General features: G+C 39.3%; 1 protein-coding gene across 1 annotated transcript; it reads right to left on the bottom strand.

Moving 5' to 3' along the window:
• Positions 1–9,890: 9,890 nt before the first annotated feature.
• On the bottom strand, positions 9,891–13,354 carry LOC103002055 (speedy protein E4-like). Its single transcript, XM_007169912.2, has 5 exons — positions 13,270–13,354; positions 12,567–12,625; positions 11,883–11,968; positions 10,117–10,285; positions 9,891–9,973 (listed from the first exon to the last, which is right to left on the bottom strand). Exons 1-5 carry the CDS (start codon positions 13,337–13,339, stop codon positions 9,914–9,916), a joined length of 444 nt encoding a protein of 147 aa, XP_007169974.1. The 5' UTR covers positions 13,340–13,354; the 3' UTR covers positions 9,891–9,913.
• Between the last annotated feature and the right edge of the window lie 4,775 nt (positions 13,355–18,129).

The following is an 18,129-nucleotide window of genomic DNA, read 5'->3' as shown; positions in this document are numbered from 1 at the left end:
TTATATATATATATATATAATGGAATATACTCAGTCATAAAAAAAGAATGAAATACTGCCTTTTGCAACATGGATGGACCTAGAGAATATTATACTTAGTGAAATAAGTCAGAGAGAGTCAAATACTCTATGATATCATTTGTATGTGGAATCTAAAAAATAATACAAATGAATGTATATGCAGAAAGAAACAGACTCACAGATATAGAAAACAAACTTGTGGTTACCAAAGGAGAGAGGGCAGTGGGAGAGGACAAATTAGGGGTATGGAATTAACAGATACAAACTACTATATATAAAATAGATAAGCAATTAAGATATACTGTATAGCACAAGGAATTATACTCATTATCTTATAATAACCTCTAAAGGAGTATAATCTGCAAAAATACTGAATCCTAGCCACATTAGGAGCAACAAATAGAAAACAGGAGCAACAAATAGAAAACAGTAATAGATGTGACATATATTAGTCCAGTATATTAATAATACTTTAAACATTAACAGTCTAGATTCTGGTTGAAGATTGCAACGTAGGAAGATCCTGAACTCACTTCCCCCCACAGATACACCAAATCTACTTCTGTATGTGGAACAATTTCCTCTGAGAAAAACCCTAAAAACGAATGGAGTGACTTCTTCACATCAGGCAAATGAGAGGAAAACAACACTGAATCAGGTAGGAAAGTCTGAGACATAATCTCATCATAAACTCCACCTCCACTGTGGTAACCCACAAAAAGGAGAAGACCCATAAGTGGAAGAAAACTCAAAACTCAGAGCTAGTCCCTGAGGAGTGAAGGGATCATAGCCCACATCTGGCACCCCAACTTTGAAGACTGGCACCTGATAGATGAGTCCCCAAAACATCTGGCTTTGAAAGCCAATAGGGCTTATGCTCACAAGACTTGCTGGGCTGTGGTGGACTGAGAAATGTCTCTTAAAGAGCTCATGCAGACTCATTCACCCCAGCGGCCAGTGCAGAAGCAGCTCTTTGAAAAGTGCCCATGCTTTGTATGAAAAGGACTCATTTGCTAATTTTAAAGTGTTGGTCTAAGGGGCAGGCCCTGCTGTGATACTCTCAGGGGATAAAGGCTGGTGAGCACCATCTTCCTGCTCTTCCTCTGCCTTGCTAAACTCAGAAGGCACAATCTTTTTTTCTCTCTCTCTTCCATTGGTGTCATCTTTATGTTCTACTGGTGGGTGCTGCTTTTCTTTTTCTTTTTCTTTTTTTTTCTTTCCTTTTACTTTAAAATTTTTTCTTCTTTTTTTTGTTTTCTGTTCTCTTTTTCTATTTTATCCTTTTATATTTCTTTTTTTCCTTTTTTGACAGGTGCCATCTTTGAAAACCCTCTTTCTCTGCCTTGCCCCAGCCAATGGGCACCATCTTTGTGCTCTCCATCTGCTGCACTCTAGATCACCAGTATATCCAAGAAGGAAGCTTCTACACATATCTGGTGCCCCAGTTTTATGTCTGGTGACCCAGTTTTTGTGGCTGCCACCCTGGACATACCCCTTGATCACCTTGCTCTGGAGGCCAGGGGGGCCTTGGTTCCTGGGTCCCATGATACTAAGACAATTAGAGAGACAGCTTTTGGCAGAATACCACTCTCAGGACACTCCACACATAGCAGACTAGAACACACACACCCCCAGCCTTTCTGAGACAGGGGGCTAGTTGCTTGTCCAGGAGCTTTGGTCTGAGGGGTAGGCTTCTGGTTTGGCACACTTATAGGGGCCTATGGAGTTGCTCTCAGATAGCAAAGTCTGGCAGATGCAATCTTTGTGTTCTTCCTCTGCCTCACTCCAGCTTACTGGTATCTTCAAGGATAGAGCTTATATGTCCCTTGTCTGGTGCCCTGATTTTTGGAGCCTTGCCATTAGACACTTCTGCATCATTAGGCTCTGGTGGCCAGTGGGACTTATACTTGCAGGTCCCACAAGACAGTAACTAATGGAAAAGAGTTCTTAAGCAGCTACCACCCCCCAGAACACAGCAAGAAGCAACTGATTCAGGAGCTCATCCTTTCCATGAAAGAGACCCATTAGCTTATCATCATAGCTATAGCATGAAGCAGGCTTTTAATTAAACACACATCTAAAGGCTGACTGTAAACCTTTCCTAAGACATTGGAGGGTAGACGCTATCTTTACACTCTGCTGCACTCCAGAACACCAGCATCTCTCAGAGGAAGATCTTATATGTTTCTAGTGCCCCAGTTTTCACAGGTTGTGTCTGGTTTTTGTGGCTGCATCCCAGGGGATACCCATTGATCACCTGGTTCTGGTGGGTTCCATGAGACTGTAACAGATGAACTGTTTTTGGCAGGTTACCACCTCCAGGGCACTGCACAGACATCAGGGTGTATCAAACGTCCATCTTCTCTGTGAAAGAGGCCTACCTGCTTGTCCTTGAGTTCAGCCTTAGGAGCAGACTTCAGGTTGGCATATATCTAGGGGCTATGTAGGTGCTCTCAGGGAATGTAGGCCTGGGGACGCCATCTTTGCACTCTTCCTCCAGTTCACTGCAGCTCACCAGTATCTCCCAGAAAGGAGCTTATATACTTTTCTGGAACCCCAATTTTTGTGACTGCCACAAAGGACACACCTCCAGATAACCTTGTTCTGGTGGTCAGTGGGGCTTATGTTTGCAGTCCCACAGGACTGTATATATTTACATTCTTTAAAAACTGCAGCTAGAGTGTCTGGCTTCCAATCAGCCTGAATCTAGGTGTTAACTGATATCTTCCCCTTTGGGACACTGATTGATCTTGGCACACACTCAACTAATGGCAGCTATTAAAAATAAAATAGGCTGCTAAAACAATCTCAAAAGTTTGAGAGACAACCAAGAGGTAGGACGAGGCTGAATGATAAGGATCATCTCCTTCATGAGGTCACTCTTTCAAGACTGGGAGAGTTGGTTGTTCATCAAATGCATAGAAACCAACACAGAGAGTCAAACATAGTGAAGAAACAAAGGAATGTGTTTTAAACAAACAATAAAATAAAATCTCAGAAAAAAATTGATGAAATGGAGGTAAATAAGAGTTCAAGGTAATGGTCATAAAGATGCTCACTGAACTTGAGAGAAGAATGAACACAGAGAAAACTTCAACAAAAAGATAGAATATGTAAGAAAGCCTCAAGCAGAAGTCACAAAACTGAAGAATACAATAACTGAATTGAAAAACACATGAGAGGGGTTCAACAGCAGACTACACAAAGAAGCTGAAAAGATCAGTGAACTCAAAGACAGGGCAGAGTAACTCATCCAATCAGAACAACAAAAAGGAAAAATAAAGAAACAAAGTGAAGATAGATTAAGGGACTTATGAGACAGTATCTAGTAGACTAACATTCACATTACTGGGGCCCAGAAGGAGAAGAGGAAGAGAAAGGTGAAGAAAAATTTTTTGAGGAAATAATCACTGAAAACTTCCCTAACCTTGGGACTTCCCTGGTGGTCCAGTGGTTAAGAATCCATCTTGCAATGCAGGGGACGCTGGTTTGATCCCTGGTCAGGGAACTAAGATCTCACATGCTGCAGGGCAACTAAGTCCGTGTGCCAAAACTACTGAGCCCATGCGCCACAACTACTGAGCCCATGCACTCTGGAGCCTGCACGCCACAACTAGAGAAGCCCGTGTGCCACAACTAGAGAGAAGCTTGTGCATGCACCACAACAAAGTGAAGAGCCCACGCACCACAACAAAAGATACCACATGCTGCAACTAAGACATGACACAGCCAAAAATAAATACACAAATAAATAAATATTAAAAAAAAAAAACCTTCCCTAACCTGGAGAAGAAACACACATCCCGATTCAGGAGCCCAAAGAACACCAAAGAGACCCACACAAAGACATACTATAATTAATACATCAGATGTTAAAGACAAGGAGTGAATCTTAAAAGCAGGAGAAAAACAGCTGGTTAGGTACAAGAGAACCCCCATAGGAATACGAGTAAATTTTTCAGCAGAAACTTTGCAGGCCAGAAATAAGTGCCATGATATATTCAAAATACAGGGGGAAACAAACAACAACAACAACAAAACTTCCAACAGAGAATATTTATTCTACTGTGTTTGGATGGAATGCCTTACATATATATGTTAAGTCACAGGAGGGTTATCATTCATAATTGAAGGAAAGATAAAGAGTTTTCCAAACAAGCAAAAGAAAAGAAGTTAATCACCACTAAACCAAAACAAACAAACAAACAAATGTTAAAGGGACTTCTTTAAGCTAAACTAAGGGGGGTGGTCACTCATTATAACAATAAGATGTATGAAAGTATAAATCTCACTAGTAAAGTTAGTGGAATAATCACTTATAAAGCTGGTATGTAGGTTTAAAGATAAAAGCAGTAAAAAAAAAACCGTAACTACAGTAATTAGTTAAGGGCTACACAAGTGGCCAAGTGGATAAACAAAGAAGATCCATGAATATGTTACCTATAAGAGACTCACTTCAGATGGAAGGATGCACACAGACTGACAGTGAAGGGGTGATAAAAGATATTTCATGTCAATGGAAACCAAAAGAAAGCTGGGATAGGTATATGCAACAATGTAGACTTTAAAACACAGATTATAATAAGACACAAAGAAGCCATTACATAATGATAAGGTGGTCAACTCAACAAGAGGATATAACATTTGTAAATACTATACACACAACATAGGAACACCTAAATATGTAAAGCAAGTACTAACTGACATAAAGGAAAAAACAAACAGAAATAAAATATTTGTAGGTGACTTAAATATCCCACTTACATCAATGGATAGATCATCCAGGCAGAAAATAAATAAGGAAACACTAGCCCTAAATGGCATTTTAGACTAGTTGGACTTAACATATATATCTAAGGCATTCCATCCAAAAGCAGTAGAATACATACTCTTCTCAAGTCACATTGAATGTTCAACATATGTTTTGCCACAAAAATGTGTTAACAAATTTAAGCATACTGAAATCATATCAAGAATCTTTTCCTACCACAATGGTGTGAAACTGAAATCAATTACAAGAAGAAAACTAGAAAATTACAAATATGATTAAACAACATGCTACTTAACAACCAAAGGGTCTACAAAGAAATCAAAAGAGAAATCAAAAAAACCTGGAGACAAATGAAAACAGAAATACAACATACTAAAATGCATGGGTTGAAATGGAGAACAAACTAGTGGTTACCAGTGGAGAGAGGGAAGAGAGAAGGGCAAGATAGGGGTATGGGATTAAGAGACACAAACCACTATGTATAAAATAAATAAGCAACAAGGATATATTGTATAGCAAAGGAAAATATAACCATTATTTTATGATAACTTTAATATAATCTATAAAAATATTGAATCACTATGTTGTACACTATTTTGTACACTAATATTGTAAATAAACTATACTGCAATTTTTTAAAAGTATGGGATATAGCAAAAATACTTCTAAGAGGAAAGTTTATAGAGATAAATGCCTACCTCAAGAAACAGAAAAAAATCTCAAAAAAACCTAAAAAATACACTACAAAGAACTAGAAAAAGAACAAACAGATCCCAAACTTAGTAGAAAGAAAAAAATGAATGCATAAATAAATGAAATAAAGACTAAAAATACAATAGAAAAGTCAAAACCAGGAGTTTGTTATTTGAAAAGATTTTTTAAATGAGAAATCTTTAGCTGACTCACTAATTTTTTTTAATGTGGAAAGAATTCAAATAAATAAAATCAGAAATGAAAAGAAGAAATGTTACAGCTGATACCACAGAAATATAAAAGATCATTAAATAGGGCTTCCCTGGTGGCGCAGTGGTTGAGAGTCTGCCTGCCGATGCAGGGGACATGGGTTCGAGCCCTGGTCTGGGAAGATCCCACATGCCGCGGAGCAACTGGGCCCGTGAGCCACAACTACTGAGCCTGGGTGTCTGTAGCTGTGCTCCGCAACGAGAGGTCGCGACAGTGAGAGGCCCGTGCACCGCGATGAAGAGTGGCCCCCGCTCGCCACAACTGGAGAAAGCCCTCGCACAGAAACAAAGAACCAACACAGCCAAAAAATAAATAATGTATGTTTAAAAAAAAAAAAAAGATCATTAAATAAACTGCTATGAACAAATCCATGCCAACACACTGGACAACTTAAAGGAAATGGACAAATTCCTAGAAACATACAACCCTCCAAAACAATCATGAAGTAATGGAAGATCTAAACAGACCAATTACCTTAAGGAGAGTGAATCAATAATCAGACACCTCCCTCCTAACAAACAAAAGTCCAGGACCAGACAGCTTCACTCTTCTACCAAACATTCAAAGAAGAATCAATACAAAACCTACATGAAGAAATGCCTATCATCACCAGTCTTCAGGGAAATGCAAATCAAAACTATGGTTAGAGGGCTTCCCTGGTGGCGCAGTGGTTGAGAATCTGCCTGCCAATAATGCAGGGGACACGGGTTCGAGCCCTGGTCTGGGAAGATCCCACATGCCGCAGAGCGGCTGGGCCCGTGAGCCACAATTACTGAGCCTGCGCGTCTGGAGCCTGTGCCCCGCAACGGGAGGGGCCGCGATAGTGAAAGGCCCGCGCACCGCGATGAAGAGCGGTCCCCACACCGCGATGAAGAGTGGCCCCCACTTGCCACAACTAGAGAAAGCCCTAGCACAGAAACGAAGACCCAACATAGCAATCAATCAATCAATCAATTAATCAATAAAAAAAATAAATCTTTAAATAAAAAAAAAAAAAAAAAACTATGGTTAGATATCACCTGACACCCGTAAGAATGGTTATTATCAAAAATGACAAGAAATGTCAAGTGTTGATGAGGATAAGGATAAAAGGGAACCCTGTGCATTGTTGGTGGGAATGTAAATTGGTGAAGCAAATATGGAAATCAGTATGGAGGTTTTTCAAAAAATTTAAAATACAACATACATAGTCATATAACCCAACAATCCCACTTCTAGGTATTTATCCTAGGAAAACAAAAACACTAATTCGAAAAGATATATGCACCTCCATGTTTATTGCAACATTATTTTTAATAGCCAAGATATGGAAACAACCCAAGTGCTCATCAATTGATAAATGGGTAAAGAAAATGTGGTACATATATACAATGGAATATTGTTCAGAGATGAATGAATGAAATCTTGCCATTTGCCCACAACATGGATGGAACTTGATCGCATTATGCTAAGTGAAATAAGTTATGCAGAGATATCATTTACCATATCACTTACATATGGATTATTAAAAAATTCAAGCTCACAGATACAGGAAAGATTGATGCTTGCTAGAGGTGGGGGGTGGGAGGTGGGCGAAATGGTTGAAGGGAGTCAAAAGGTAATTTCAGTAATAAATGAATAAGAATTGTGATGTAATGCACAGTATGGCTACTACAGTTAATAATACTGTATTGCATATTTTTTTTAATTAATTAATTTATTTATTTACTTATGGCTGTGTTGGGTCCTCGTTTCTGTGCGAGGGCTCTCTCCAGTTGCGGCAGGCGGGGGCCACCCCTCATCGCGGTGCGCGGACCCCTCACTATCACGGGCTCTCCCGTTGCGGAGCACAGGCTCCAGACGCGCAGGCTCAGCAATTGTGGCTCACGGGCCCAGTCTGCTCCGCGGCATGTGGGATCTTCTCAGACCAGGGCTCGAACCCGTGTCCCCTGCTTTGGCAGGCAGACTCTCAACCGCTGCGCCACCAGGGAAGCCCTGTATTGCATATATGAACATTGCTAAGAGAGTAAATCTTAAAAATTCTCATCAAAAGAAAATAAAATTCTGTAAATATATATGGTGATGGATGTTAACTAGACTTTTTGTGGTGGTCATTTTGCAACATATACAAACACTGAATCATTATGTTATACATCTTAATGTAATATTATATGTCAGTTATATCTCAATACAAAAATTTTATGTTTTGCAGTTGCCTCAATCTGCTTAAAAATACGTGATCATTACTCCTTAAAACTGTCAAGGAAGGTGCAAAAAAACTGTCACAGACCAATGGAGACTAAGGTGACATTAACAGTAGGTGTAAAGAGGTTTCCTGGATAGAATCCTCAAACAGAAAAGTGACATTATAGGAAGGGAGGGAAGAAACTAGTTAAGTCTGAGTAAAGTCTGGAGTTTAGTTGCTGATAATATACTATTGTTGGTTTCTTAGCTGTGACAAGTATACCAAAGAAAAATCAGATGCGAACACAATGGAAAACTGGGTAAAGACTATATAGGAATTGTCTATATTAATTTTGGAAATTTTCTGTAAATCTAAAACTATTCTAAAATAAAAAGCTTTAAAAGACAACAACCTCATAAAGATGTTAAAAAAAAAAAAAAGACAACAACCTCTACCTTTTCCCATGTATTTCCATTTCTCTGCTGTTTGCAGGAACATCGTCTATTGAGACAGTTTTTCTTCATTTGACTGAGGTGTGGTGAAGCTATAGCCATCAACCTAAATACTTCTTTTAACATTTAAAATTTTTTAATTAAAATATGACAAACTCCCACCCAGGTATCACTGCTTCTCAACTAAGAGCAATTTTGCCCCCAAGGGTCATTTGGCAATGTCTGGATATATTTTTAGTTGTCACAACCAGGGGAGGGGTGCTTATTACTGACAGAAACACTGTCAGTAGTAAGATAGAGATAGAGAACACTGCTAAACATCCTATAATGCACAGGCTGGCCTCCTACAAACAAAGAATCATCTATCTCAAATGTCAAAATGCTGAGGTTGAGAAACTCTGCCACAGAGCAGAGTTTCTTTCTTTCTTTTTTACTCTTTTTCTTCTTCTTCAATCTATTCCCCTAATTTTCTCCTGTATCAAGCTAAGGATCTGTCTCATCTCCCAATATCATATTATTTTGTTTATTGTTTTGAAACAAAAATTGGTCATATAACTACAAACTATTTAGACACCAACATAATTTAATAGCAAGTAACTGAGACACATGTTATCACACAAATATTGAAGGTGGTAAGACTTTTCATCTTTATCATATTGACAAACAATGTATTCTTATAAAGTCCTATGTTTTAAAACATTTGTTTTCCAATTGTTGTAAAACCCTGTCATGTACAATAATTTAAATTAAGCTACAAATATATCAAATAAAGTTTAAAAGTACCATTAAATTCAAACAATTCAATATTGAAGATAAACCATCAAATAAATCATGCATGTTTACAAAAACTTTAGGGATCTAAAGCCTAGTTATGTAAATTTAATAGACAAAAATACAAAAATCATTTAAAATCATAAAAATTATTTATTTAACTTGAATAGCATACATCACAAAAGTTTTTTAGTAATAGTTTAATTTGGTTCCAAAAAAAGACCAATATTTTCCCCCCAAAAGTGAAATATCTGGTATATATCTATCATCCATAACCCTATAACTTTAATAGTATTTTTATAAAAGTTTATTAGACGTTAGTATTTTAAACTGCAATATAAAACCCCTTCTTTGGCAGTTTATTATTTATTTGCTTTAGTTAAAGTGTCATAATTCCTGGCCATTTCTTATACCTATAACTCAATTTCTATTATTATGTGTTCATTTTCTTCTTCTTGCTACTCTATTTGTTATTCCCTTAGTGCTCTTTTGAGTCAGTATTATCTCACTTTGGGATTATAACATGCTGGGGTTATAACAAAATATTGTTGACAATGTATGATATAAAATATTTTCCTTACAAAGAAAAATAGTCCTCTGTAGAACCTGATCAACTACAATATAATAAGTTCCTTCACTACTAATTTTCTCCACCTCCTCTTCTAAGAGGATTGCTTATATCTTAATCTGATATTTTTCTTGTGATGTTCACAGGTTCAGATTGAAGGACTACTGTAGCTTGACCTCAGGCCTCTGTGGTCTTTGGGAGTTCTAGGGAATGAGAGTGCGATCTCGCCCCCATGCCCAGTGTTCCGGATCATAAGTCTGGATCTGAAAAGAAAACATCCAATGGCTAGGATGAGAACCCTCTGGAAGAACACAGACCACCAGTGCCTTCCTTCCAGTCCTCAATCTCCTATGCTCCCCTCTCTCCCCATCCAGTCCATCCACTCTACAAAGCCTTACAACCCTACCTCCTCACACTCATCTCGAGAAACCCAAGTCTTCCAACGCATAGAGCGAATTAACTGGAATCGTAGCTTGTGGAACATGGGAAGCTGGACACGGCTCTTCCCATAGAGGAAGGAAAATATAGCTTGCTTAGGGGCCTGGTTGTCCTCCTCCATATCATTGGCCAAGTAACTGGGGAAAGAAAGCAGGTTTCTTATCAGAAACAGAACCAGAAGAACCTCTGTTTAAAGTCATCTTACTAGACAATGCAACAGGCTGACCATCTTCAGCACATGACCATAATCAGCTTATTAATTGTCAGAGTGCACACCATCAGCTAGGAAGATTACTGTTGAAAGAAACCAACAGATTCACCTTTTTCATACCTGGATGACAAAGATCACACTGGGAACCTGTAAACTATATTCGGCTAACATTAAGCAATACAATTTACATCTCAATTTTCCCTCAAAATTTTCTCCCTCTTTCACTCCTATTTGTATTTGCAAATAACTTTCTCCACATGATGTTGTAAGATTCTCAAGGAACTGACTACTTTATTTCTGTGTCATCCCTCTCCCACCAAATACCAAACGTAGCACCTTGCTTACATGGGTACGTTAATCAATGAGCATTTCTTAATTCCCTCCTTCATACCTCTTCCTGTTCCCTCATAGTCCTCGGCACACTGGAGTTACTTAATAAGCTTTTGTCAATTGAATGAATCAATGAATGAAAATTTATAGACTCAGTCTCTCTTACTCAAGCAATTGAAAAATAAAAAGTAGTTTGTCTATCGCTTTACAGGATCTGGTGATTTTATAAGACCCTGTCTTTAAGCAGTATCTAGTCTAATGGGGTCGTATAAAAAGAGTGGGGGTGATAAATAACTAACACTCAAATTAGTATATGATAATAGCATTCAAATAAATGCCACTGAGATGCAGAAGGTCAGGTCTTATCTGACTGTTAAGTTCAGGGACAGCATTATGAAAGAGCTGAAGTTTAAACTGGCTTTAAGGATAAAAAAATATTTTATTCGATTAGATATGCCTGAATAATCAGACAGCACATGTAATATAAACTAGAGGGAAGAAACTAGAGGGCATTTGCAAGGAGGAGTAAATAACTTCTTTAAAACAAATAAATGAGATGTCTGGATGTCAAACTGCGTTCACTGAGATTGTAAAAATTTTGTTCACTGAGAACAAAATTCTCAGTGTTGAATTAAACTGAGAATTCTGGACTTGATTAAGAAGGAAATTGGGAGCCAATGCGAATTTTTAGGAGGGCTATGACTTTGATCTGTGTTTTAGGCTTTAATGTGGAGATGTCTACAGTAAGGAATATGAGCTGAGAGACCTGCAGTAGGTTGGCATGATATAAAGAGGATCTGGCAAGTGGCATACACCACAATATCTAGAAGAAGAAGAGGAATAGATTTGAAGCTGACATGGGAATCAGAAATGACTATGATTTCAACACTATTCACATAGGGCATGGTGGTAACAATTATTTTTTTCTCCACTTGGAAGAGTTTTATATTTTGTTAATTTCATCTTGTTTCATTTTTAAACTGGTATTAAGTTTTGTTTATGGTGAACAATAAAAAGTGAAAACAAAACTATATCTTAATCCCCAAACTCAAATATTCCTTATTGTTTTCTACCACAGGGAAAACACTACAAATAGTTCTAAAATAAAGAGGAAAAGTGAGAGACCCTCTTCTGCCACTCCCACACACTTAAGGAATTGAAGGTTGGGTAATGGGATAAAGAAAAATACTCACAGAGCTAGGAAGAAATGAATCCGCTGGTACTGCCAGGAGAAGAGGCCAGCCCGGCTAAAATAAGCAATTACCATGGACAGAAGATACTAATAGGGAGATAAAAAACAATAAAGGGGGGCTCAAATGTGGAAGTGGAAGAACACTGGAATAGGGAACTAGAGACAAAAGAGCGGAGTTGCAGCACATAGAGGAGAGAGTATCAACTGTGGGTTGAAGGTGCTTAATGGGGAAGGGTCAGCAGAAATGTTGCCAAAGGGTCAGTCACAAATTACAGAAAACATAGAAAGGGAAAGGCACAATGCTGTGAAGATGACAAGATCTGACTGTTTGAGGGAGGGAGCTTAGGATGGCAGGGATTGGGAGGAGCTTTGGTTATCTGGAGCAGAAAGGTGTCTCAATGGTCTGTGTGGAGCGGTGATCCTAGGAATGTAGGTGGCAGTATCCATGGCCTAGTACTCAAGGCCCCAGAGGACACTGCAAGGGCAGGGGTCTATGTGCCACATGGAAAGGAAATAACAAGAAATGGTTGGGGTGGGGGGCGTTGCCAGGTACTGAAGGAGCCAGGCGTTTTCTAGACACCAGAGAAGAGATCAGCAAAGATTGAGAAAAGGAAAGGTATAGATTTTTTTAAAAAGTACAGTCCCACAGATTTGGGCATTAGTAGACTTTGATGGATAATGTTACCTTGTCAGACACCCTCAGCTTTTTATCCCAAGCCAGGAATCTTTGAACAACAGTATCCTCTGCAAAAAAGAGGGTATATTAGTTTGACATTGGAGCCCTCACCAAATCTCCCCAGAGAAGTATGACGGTTGTGGCCAAGGGTTAGCATGAGGGGAAAAGGAGTAAGAACATTCACTGTGCAATCAAGTATGACTGTCATTGTGGGACTCCCAGGAGGAGTGAATATATGTAGAGTTGTGTTTCTGTAGAATATCTGCATTACTAAGACCTTAAAATAAACATCTGTAGCCACTCATTAGACATGAATGTGTCATTTCAGAGATTAAAAATGTAAATTCACATTCCTTTCCTCATGTAATATTCACATCACTGGACTGGGTGTTATGGCCTTCATTGTACAGATAAAAATATTTAGATTCAGAAATTTAAGAAAGGAAAAATACATAGTAGAAGCTACACTTAACCCCAAGTGTTCTCATCTCAAATAGAGAGATTTCACCAACCTATTCTCATGCTGTGTCATTTTCAAAGTGTCCTTAACAAATGATCAATAATAGATTGTCACCACTTACACATTCCCAGTAATGGAGAGCTCACCACCTAAAACAAAATCTTATTTCTTACTGATAAAGAATAGTTATTGGAAATTTCTTCATTTTAGAAAGAATAAAATTGTAAGATGATGTCTGGGGCCTCTTCCTACCGAGCAGCCTGTTGAAGACCTCATGGTGCTCAGGTTCCACGGCCGACTCCCACTGTCTCTTCACCTGCATTGTGAGACCACTCACATTCTCTGTGACCCAGCTGTCCTTAGACTCTAAGGCTACTTCCTTCACGACAGCTACTGTCACGTCCTTCTTCTGGCTGCAGGTCTCAGACAAGGGGCTGGAATCTATCCAGAGGATTATGTAATGGAATAAGATTAGAAAATAAATCATTTTCTTTGAGATTCAGCCGTTGATCCCACACCTAGGCCCTCTCCAAACCTCCCTACAACGATCCCCTCTGTCCTTATAGACTCTAGGCCTTGCCCTTCTCTTTCTTTCTCCTTTGTTTATATATGCCCGCTTCCATTATCTTGGTATTATTACATCTCCATATCCTCAAAAATCTTCCTAATTATAATTAATTTTCTTTTTAAAAATATTTTTCTATTTATTTACTTTTTAATTTATTTTTGGCTGCATTGGGTCTTCACTGCTGTGTGTGGGCTTTCTCTAGTTGTGGCGAACGTGGGCTACTCTTCGTTGTAGTGAGTGGGCTTCTCATTGCGGTGGCTTCTCTTGTTGTGGAGCACTGGCTCTAGGCATGTGGGCTTCAGTAGTTGTGGCACGTGGGCTCAGCAGTTGTGGCTTGCGGGCTCTAGAGCACAGGCTCAGTAGTTGTGGTGCACGGGCTTAGTTGCGCCGCGGCATGTGGAATCTTCCCGGACCAGGGCTCGAACCCGTGTCCCCTGCATTGGCAGGTGGATTCTTAACCACTGTGACACCAGGGAAGTCCTATAATTAATTTTCACCACCGGGGAAAGAAAAGGACACTCCTACACGATTCCCCTCATCTCCTTTCCCTCTCTTGTGGATCTCGGGTACTGAACCCTCCCTCTTTGTTGCCCAGACTATCTTTCCATTGGGTTTTTTTTCCTTTCCAGCTCTTGTACCTTTTTCTCCCAATGTCCTGAATGCTGACACCCTCCTCTTTTTCACACACTGACTCAGACACTCTTTCCTAACTCCCTAACGGTTTTTTAAAAACTAGGAACCCCACCTAAACATCTACACATTGCAGTCTCCTCACCTGAAGATCTTGGGCTTTCTTCCTTCACCGTCCCTTCCAAGGCACATCCTGAGGAGCTTGGCTGGGAGCTCTTATTCACAAACTGGGCTAAAAGAAGATATTCAGCCATGATTTCCCCCAGAATGTTTGTTCCCCTGCAGAGCCCAGCCCTGTTCACACTTGATCTCTGATTGCTCCAAACTGATTCTGTATAATGGCTGTGCTGAAGGCTGTTATGTCTCTTCCAGTCTGGGAAAGATAATAAGTAATGAGGAGCTCTGAAAAGAAGCTGTTGCCCACATCCATTGCCTGGAACCCACTGAGTTTGAATAGTCCAATCAGGATTATTGGAAGTCTCTGATGTCATCACTCATTCCAACCTTGCAACCATGTCAGTTTGAAGGAAAACACATGTAACTATCAGAGATGTGGGTTTTCTTCCTTGGAAGTTAGTCTTAATATCTCAGGTTATTGACTCAACCTTTTCTAAACTTCCATCACTGTCTCCATCAGAGAATCCATTTTTAACCTTTGTCTCACCAGAAGCCACATTTTCCATTCAAAATCTGAATATGATGGACATATATCCTCTTCTTTCCATTTCCATTTTAGTACTTTGACGGAGGAATGAGGAAGGAAATAGTAAGTAAATTTAGGGTAAGGAGAAATGATAATAACTTGAAGAGCCAGTTCAGAAATACTGAGACCCCAGGCACATTGATTTATTGTGTGAAAAAAAAAATCAGAGCAAACCCAATTTTGCAAACCTCTTCTGACCACCACTTACTGATACGTACTATGTGCAGGACCCTGTCCTGGTAAGAACTATGCACAACTACCATTACCAGGCACTTACAAACTAAGCCACACTTAAGGATTAAACAAAAGCCCCTTTTCTGAATCAAATACAAAGACATAAAAATCTATGTATGTGCTCACACACATTTCAAATGGTGTATAAAATTTCAGGGAGTCTGTGCTTTCTTTAAAGCCTGTCCCTCAATTCCAAGTTTAGCCTCCATATCAAATTTTGGATACATATATCTTTGAACTAAAATTTTCAGTACTGTTTATGTATAATTAAGATATGTCACCTGTACAAAAATCTCTAATTTAAGGGAAAATATGTTTTCTCTAAAGGTGGGGTAGAGTGCCATGGGTGTACAAGTGAGAAAAGGAATACAGCCACCTCAGATTACCTGTATATCACAGTATCCAGTAAGGCTTCTACCAAGCCTCCTAATGTGCCTCTTTTTAACAACCCTAAATACCTTACACTTATTAAAAAGGTAGTTAAGACCATGTTTTTTATCTACTGTTTGAATTTTAACAAGAAGTACATCTGTTAATTCTGGGAATACCAAAATTTTACTTTGCATTTTTAAGAATTAGATATTCCTAACTAACTCCAAATACACATGAGTAAATGATACTAAGTGTATACTTCTAATATAAAAAGTAACTTTATTGGATGAGGTTTCAGGCACCATCTAAACAATTCTGACTTCTTTTACCACACTGCAAATTGGGTTTGCGTCTACCAGGATACTTGCACTGGTGGGAAATTCCCTGATCTCTGTGAAAGAATGTCCACTGTTATGTAGAGGTCTGGTAGTCAGGAAGGTTTGTATATGTTTATATATATATTCATATATATACAATGTTTTTATATTCCACATATAAGTGCGATCATACAGTATTTTTCTTTCTCTGTCTGGCTTATTTCACTTAGCGTAATGCCCTCCACATTTATCAATGTTGTCACAAATGGAAGGACCTTCCTTTTTAAGGCTGAATAATATCTATCTATATCTATATCTATAATATGAAATCAGCCAGACACAGAACAAAAAATACTACACGATCTCACTTATATATGGAATCTAAAAAGTTGAATATGTGGAAGCAGAGAGTAGAACAGTGGTTACCAGGGGCAGGGAGGTGGGAGAAATGAGGTGATGTTGGTCAAAGTCTACAAATTTGCAGTTATATAGGATGAATAAGTCTAGAGATCTAATGTACAGCATGATAACTATAATTAATAATACTGTATTGAATGCTGGAAATTTTCTAAGAGAGTAGATTTGAGGTGCTCTCATCACACACATGCACACACACACACATGCACACATACACACACAATGGTAACCATGTGAGGAGATAGATAATGTTAATTACCTTTTTGTGGTAATCATTTCAATATGCATATGTATATAAAATCATAATGTACGCCTTAAATATACACAATTTTTGTTTCAAAAATCACATATGGGAAGAAAAGATGCTGTTGAATATTAGACTAGTTGGTTAAAAAAGGTTTTTGTTTGTTTGTTTGTTTGTTTTTGTTTTAAATTGGGGCTGCCAAGGGGAGAGCCTCACTACTATTTTTTTTTAAGAGTTGGCCTTTTTTAAAAATTTTTTATTTATTTATTTATTTATTTATTTATTTATTTATTTATGGCTGTGTTGGGTCTTCATTTCTGTGTGAGGGCTTTCTCTAGTTGCAGCAAGTGGGGGCCACTCTTCATCGCGGTGCACAGGCCTCTCACTATCGCGGCCTCTCTTGTTGAGGAGCACAGGCTCCAGACGCGCAGGCTCGGTAGTTGTGGCTCACGGGCCTAGTTGCTCCGCGGCATGTGGGATCTTCCCAGACCAGGGCTCGAACCCACGTCCCCTGCATTGGCAGGCAGACTCTCAACCATTGCTCCACCAGGGAAGCCCTAAACAAGGTTTTGATGTTAATATAGAAAATCAGAAAGTGACATCAGTATAATGGCAGAGTGAGACACTCACTGCCTTTGTCTCATGCCTTCAATCTACAACCAGTAAAACAACCACAGCTCAACAAAGGTGTCTCTGCCCAGCGTACTGAGATGCTGGAGTATTCCATATGTCCATACACCTAAAAGTGGGTGGGCTGGAACACAGAAAGGACGCAGACTTAGGGTAACAGCAGAGGCAATGCCTGTAATCTTGGCCCCCCAGCCAAGAAAGCAGAAGCTTCAGCCCCAGAGAATCTGGCAGCAGCAGGAGAGGCAGTGCACACAAATCCTGCACCCCAGCAGCAACGACACCTACAGCCACAGATAGCTGTTCATCAGCAGCAGTGGGGTCTGGGACCTCGTCCCTTGAGCTGCACAGACACCTGCAACTCCAACTCCCACACTCCTACCCACAGCAACCAAGCCCACAAATTTTACAACACTGAAAACAGCAGAGGTGCCCATGCAATTCTACCTCCAGCCCCATGCTACCCCTTCCCCTGTGATGACAGAGCCTGCAACTCAGGGGATCCCAGACATGGCAGAAGAGCCCATCCTAGTATCCCAGGTGGTGTTACCAGCAACACCAGCAGCAGCAAAGCACCAAGGACCCTAGAGGCACGAGAAGCAATAAGAAGGGCATGGGGCACCACCTCTGAAAGGCCTTGGAGAGTGGGGAATGCTGACTCTCAAATACCATCAAAGGCAGCTCAGGGAAGAGAAACCAAAAACTTGTGCTATAACACCACCACCTACTGGAAAATAAAAGAAAGACCTCTAATTTTTACCCTGTTGAATTGTTAGAATCAAGTAGAAAGGTATTCGCTACTTCAAATGCACTGTCAGAAGAGCAACTCATCAAACACCATGAAGAATAACAGTAACAAAAAGAAAATAACAATTCTCCAGAAGCCAAACTTAAATTCACAGAATATTGTGATCTAACTGATAGAGAATTCAAAGAGCTGTCATGAAGCAATTCAATGAGCTACAAGAAACTCAGAAAGGCAGTTCAATGAGCTCAGGAA

This window comes from Balaenoptera acutorostrata, chromosome 2, assembly GCF_949987535.1.
Source record: "Balaenoptera acutorostrata chromosome 2, mBalAcu1.1, whole genome shotgun sequence".
In the NCBI taxonomy this organism is placed as follows: Eukaryota; Metazoa; Chordata; class Mammalia; order Artiodactyla; family Balaenopteridae; genus Balaenoptera; species Balaenoptera acutorostrata.
The sequence above is the reverse complement of the archived record's forward strand: the minus strand, read 5'-3'. Positions and strand labels throughout refer to the sequence as shown.

What these genes read in the sequence shown, in the direction of transcription:
- LOC103002055 (XM_007169912.2), bottom strand. Translation starts at nt 13,339, where the DNA reads ATGCAGGTGAAGAGACAGTGGGAGTCGGCCGTGGAACCTGAGCACCAT. An exon ending in ATTCATTTCTTCCTAGCTCT is followed by an intron (nt 10,286 to 11,882) that starts GTGAGTATTTTT and finishes TTCTTTCCCCAG; the next exon opens with TTACTTGGCCAATGATATGG. An exon ending in CTCGAGATGAGTGTGAGGAG is followed by an intron (nt 9,974 to 10,116) that starts GTAGGGTTGTAA and finishes TTTTCTTTTCAG; the next exon opens with ATCCAGACTTATGATCCGGA.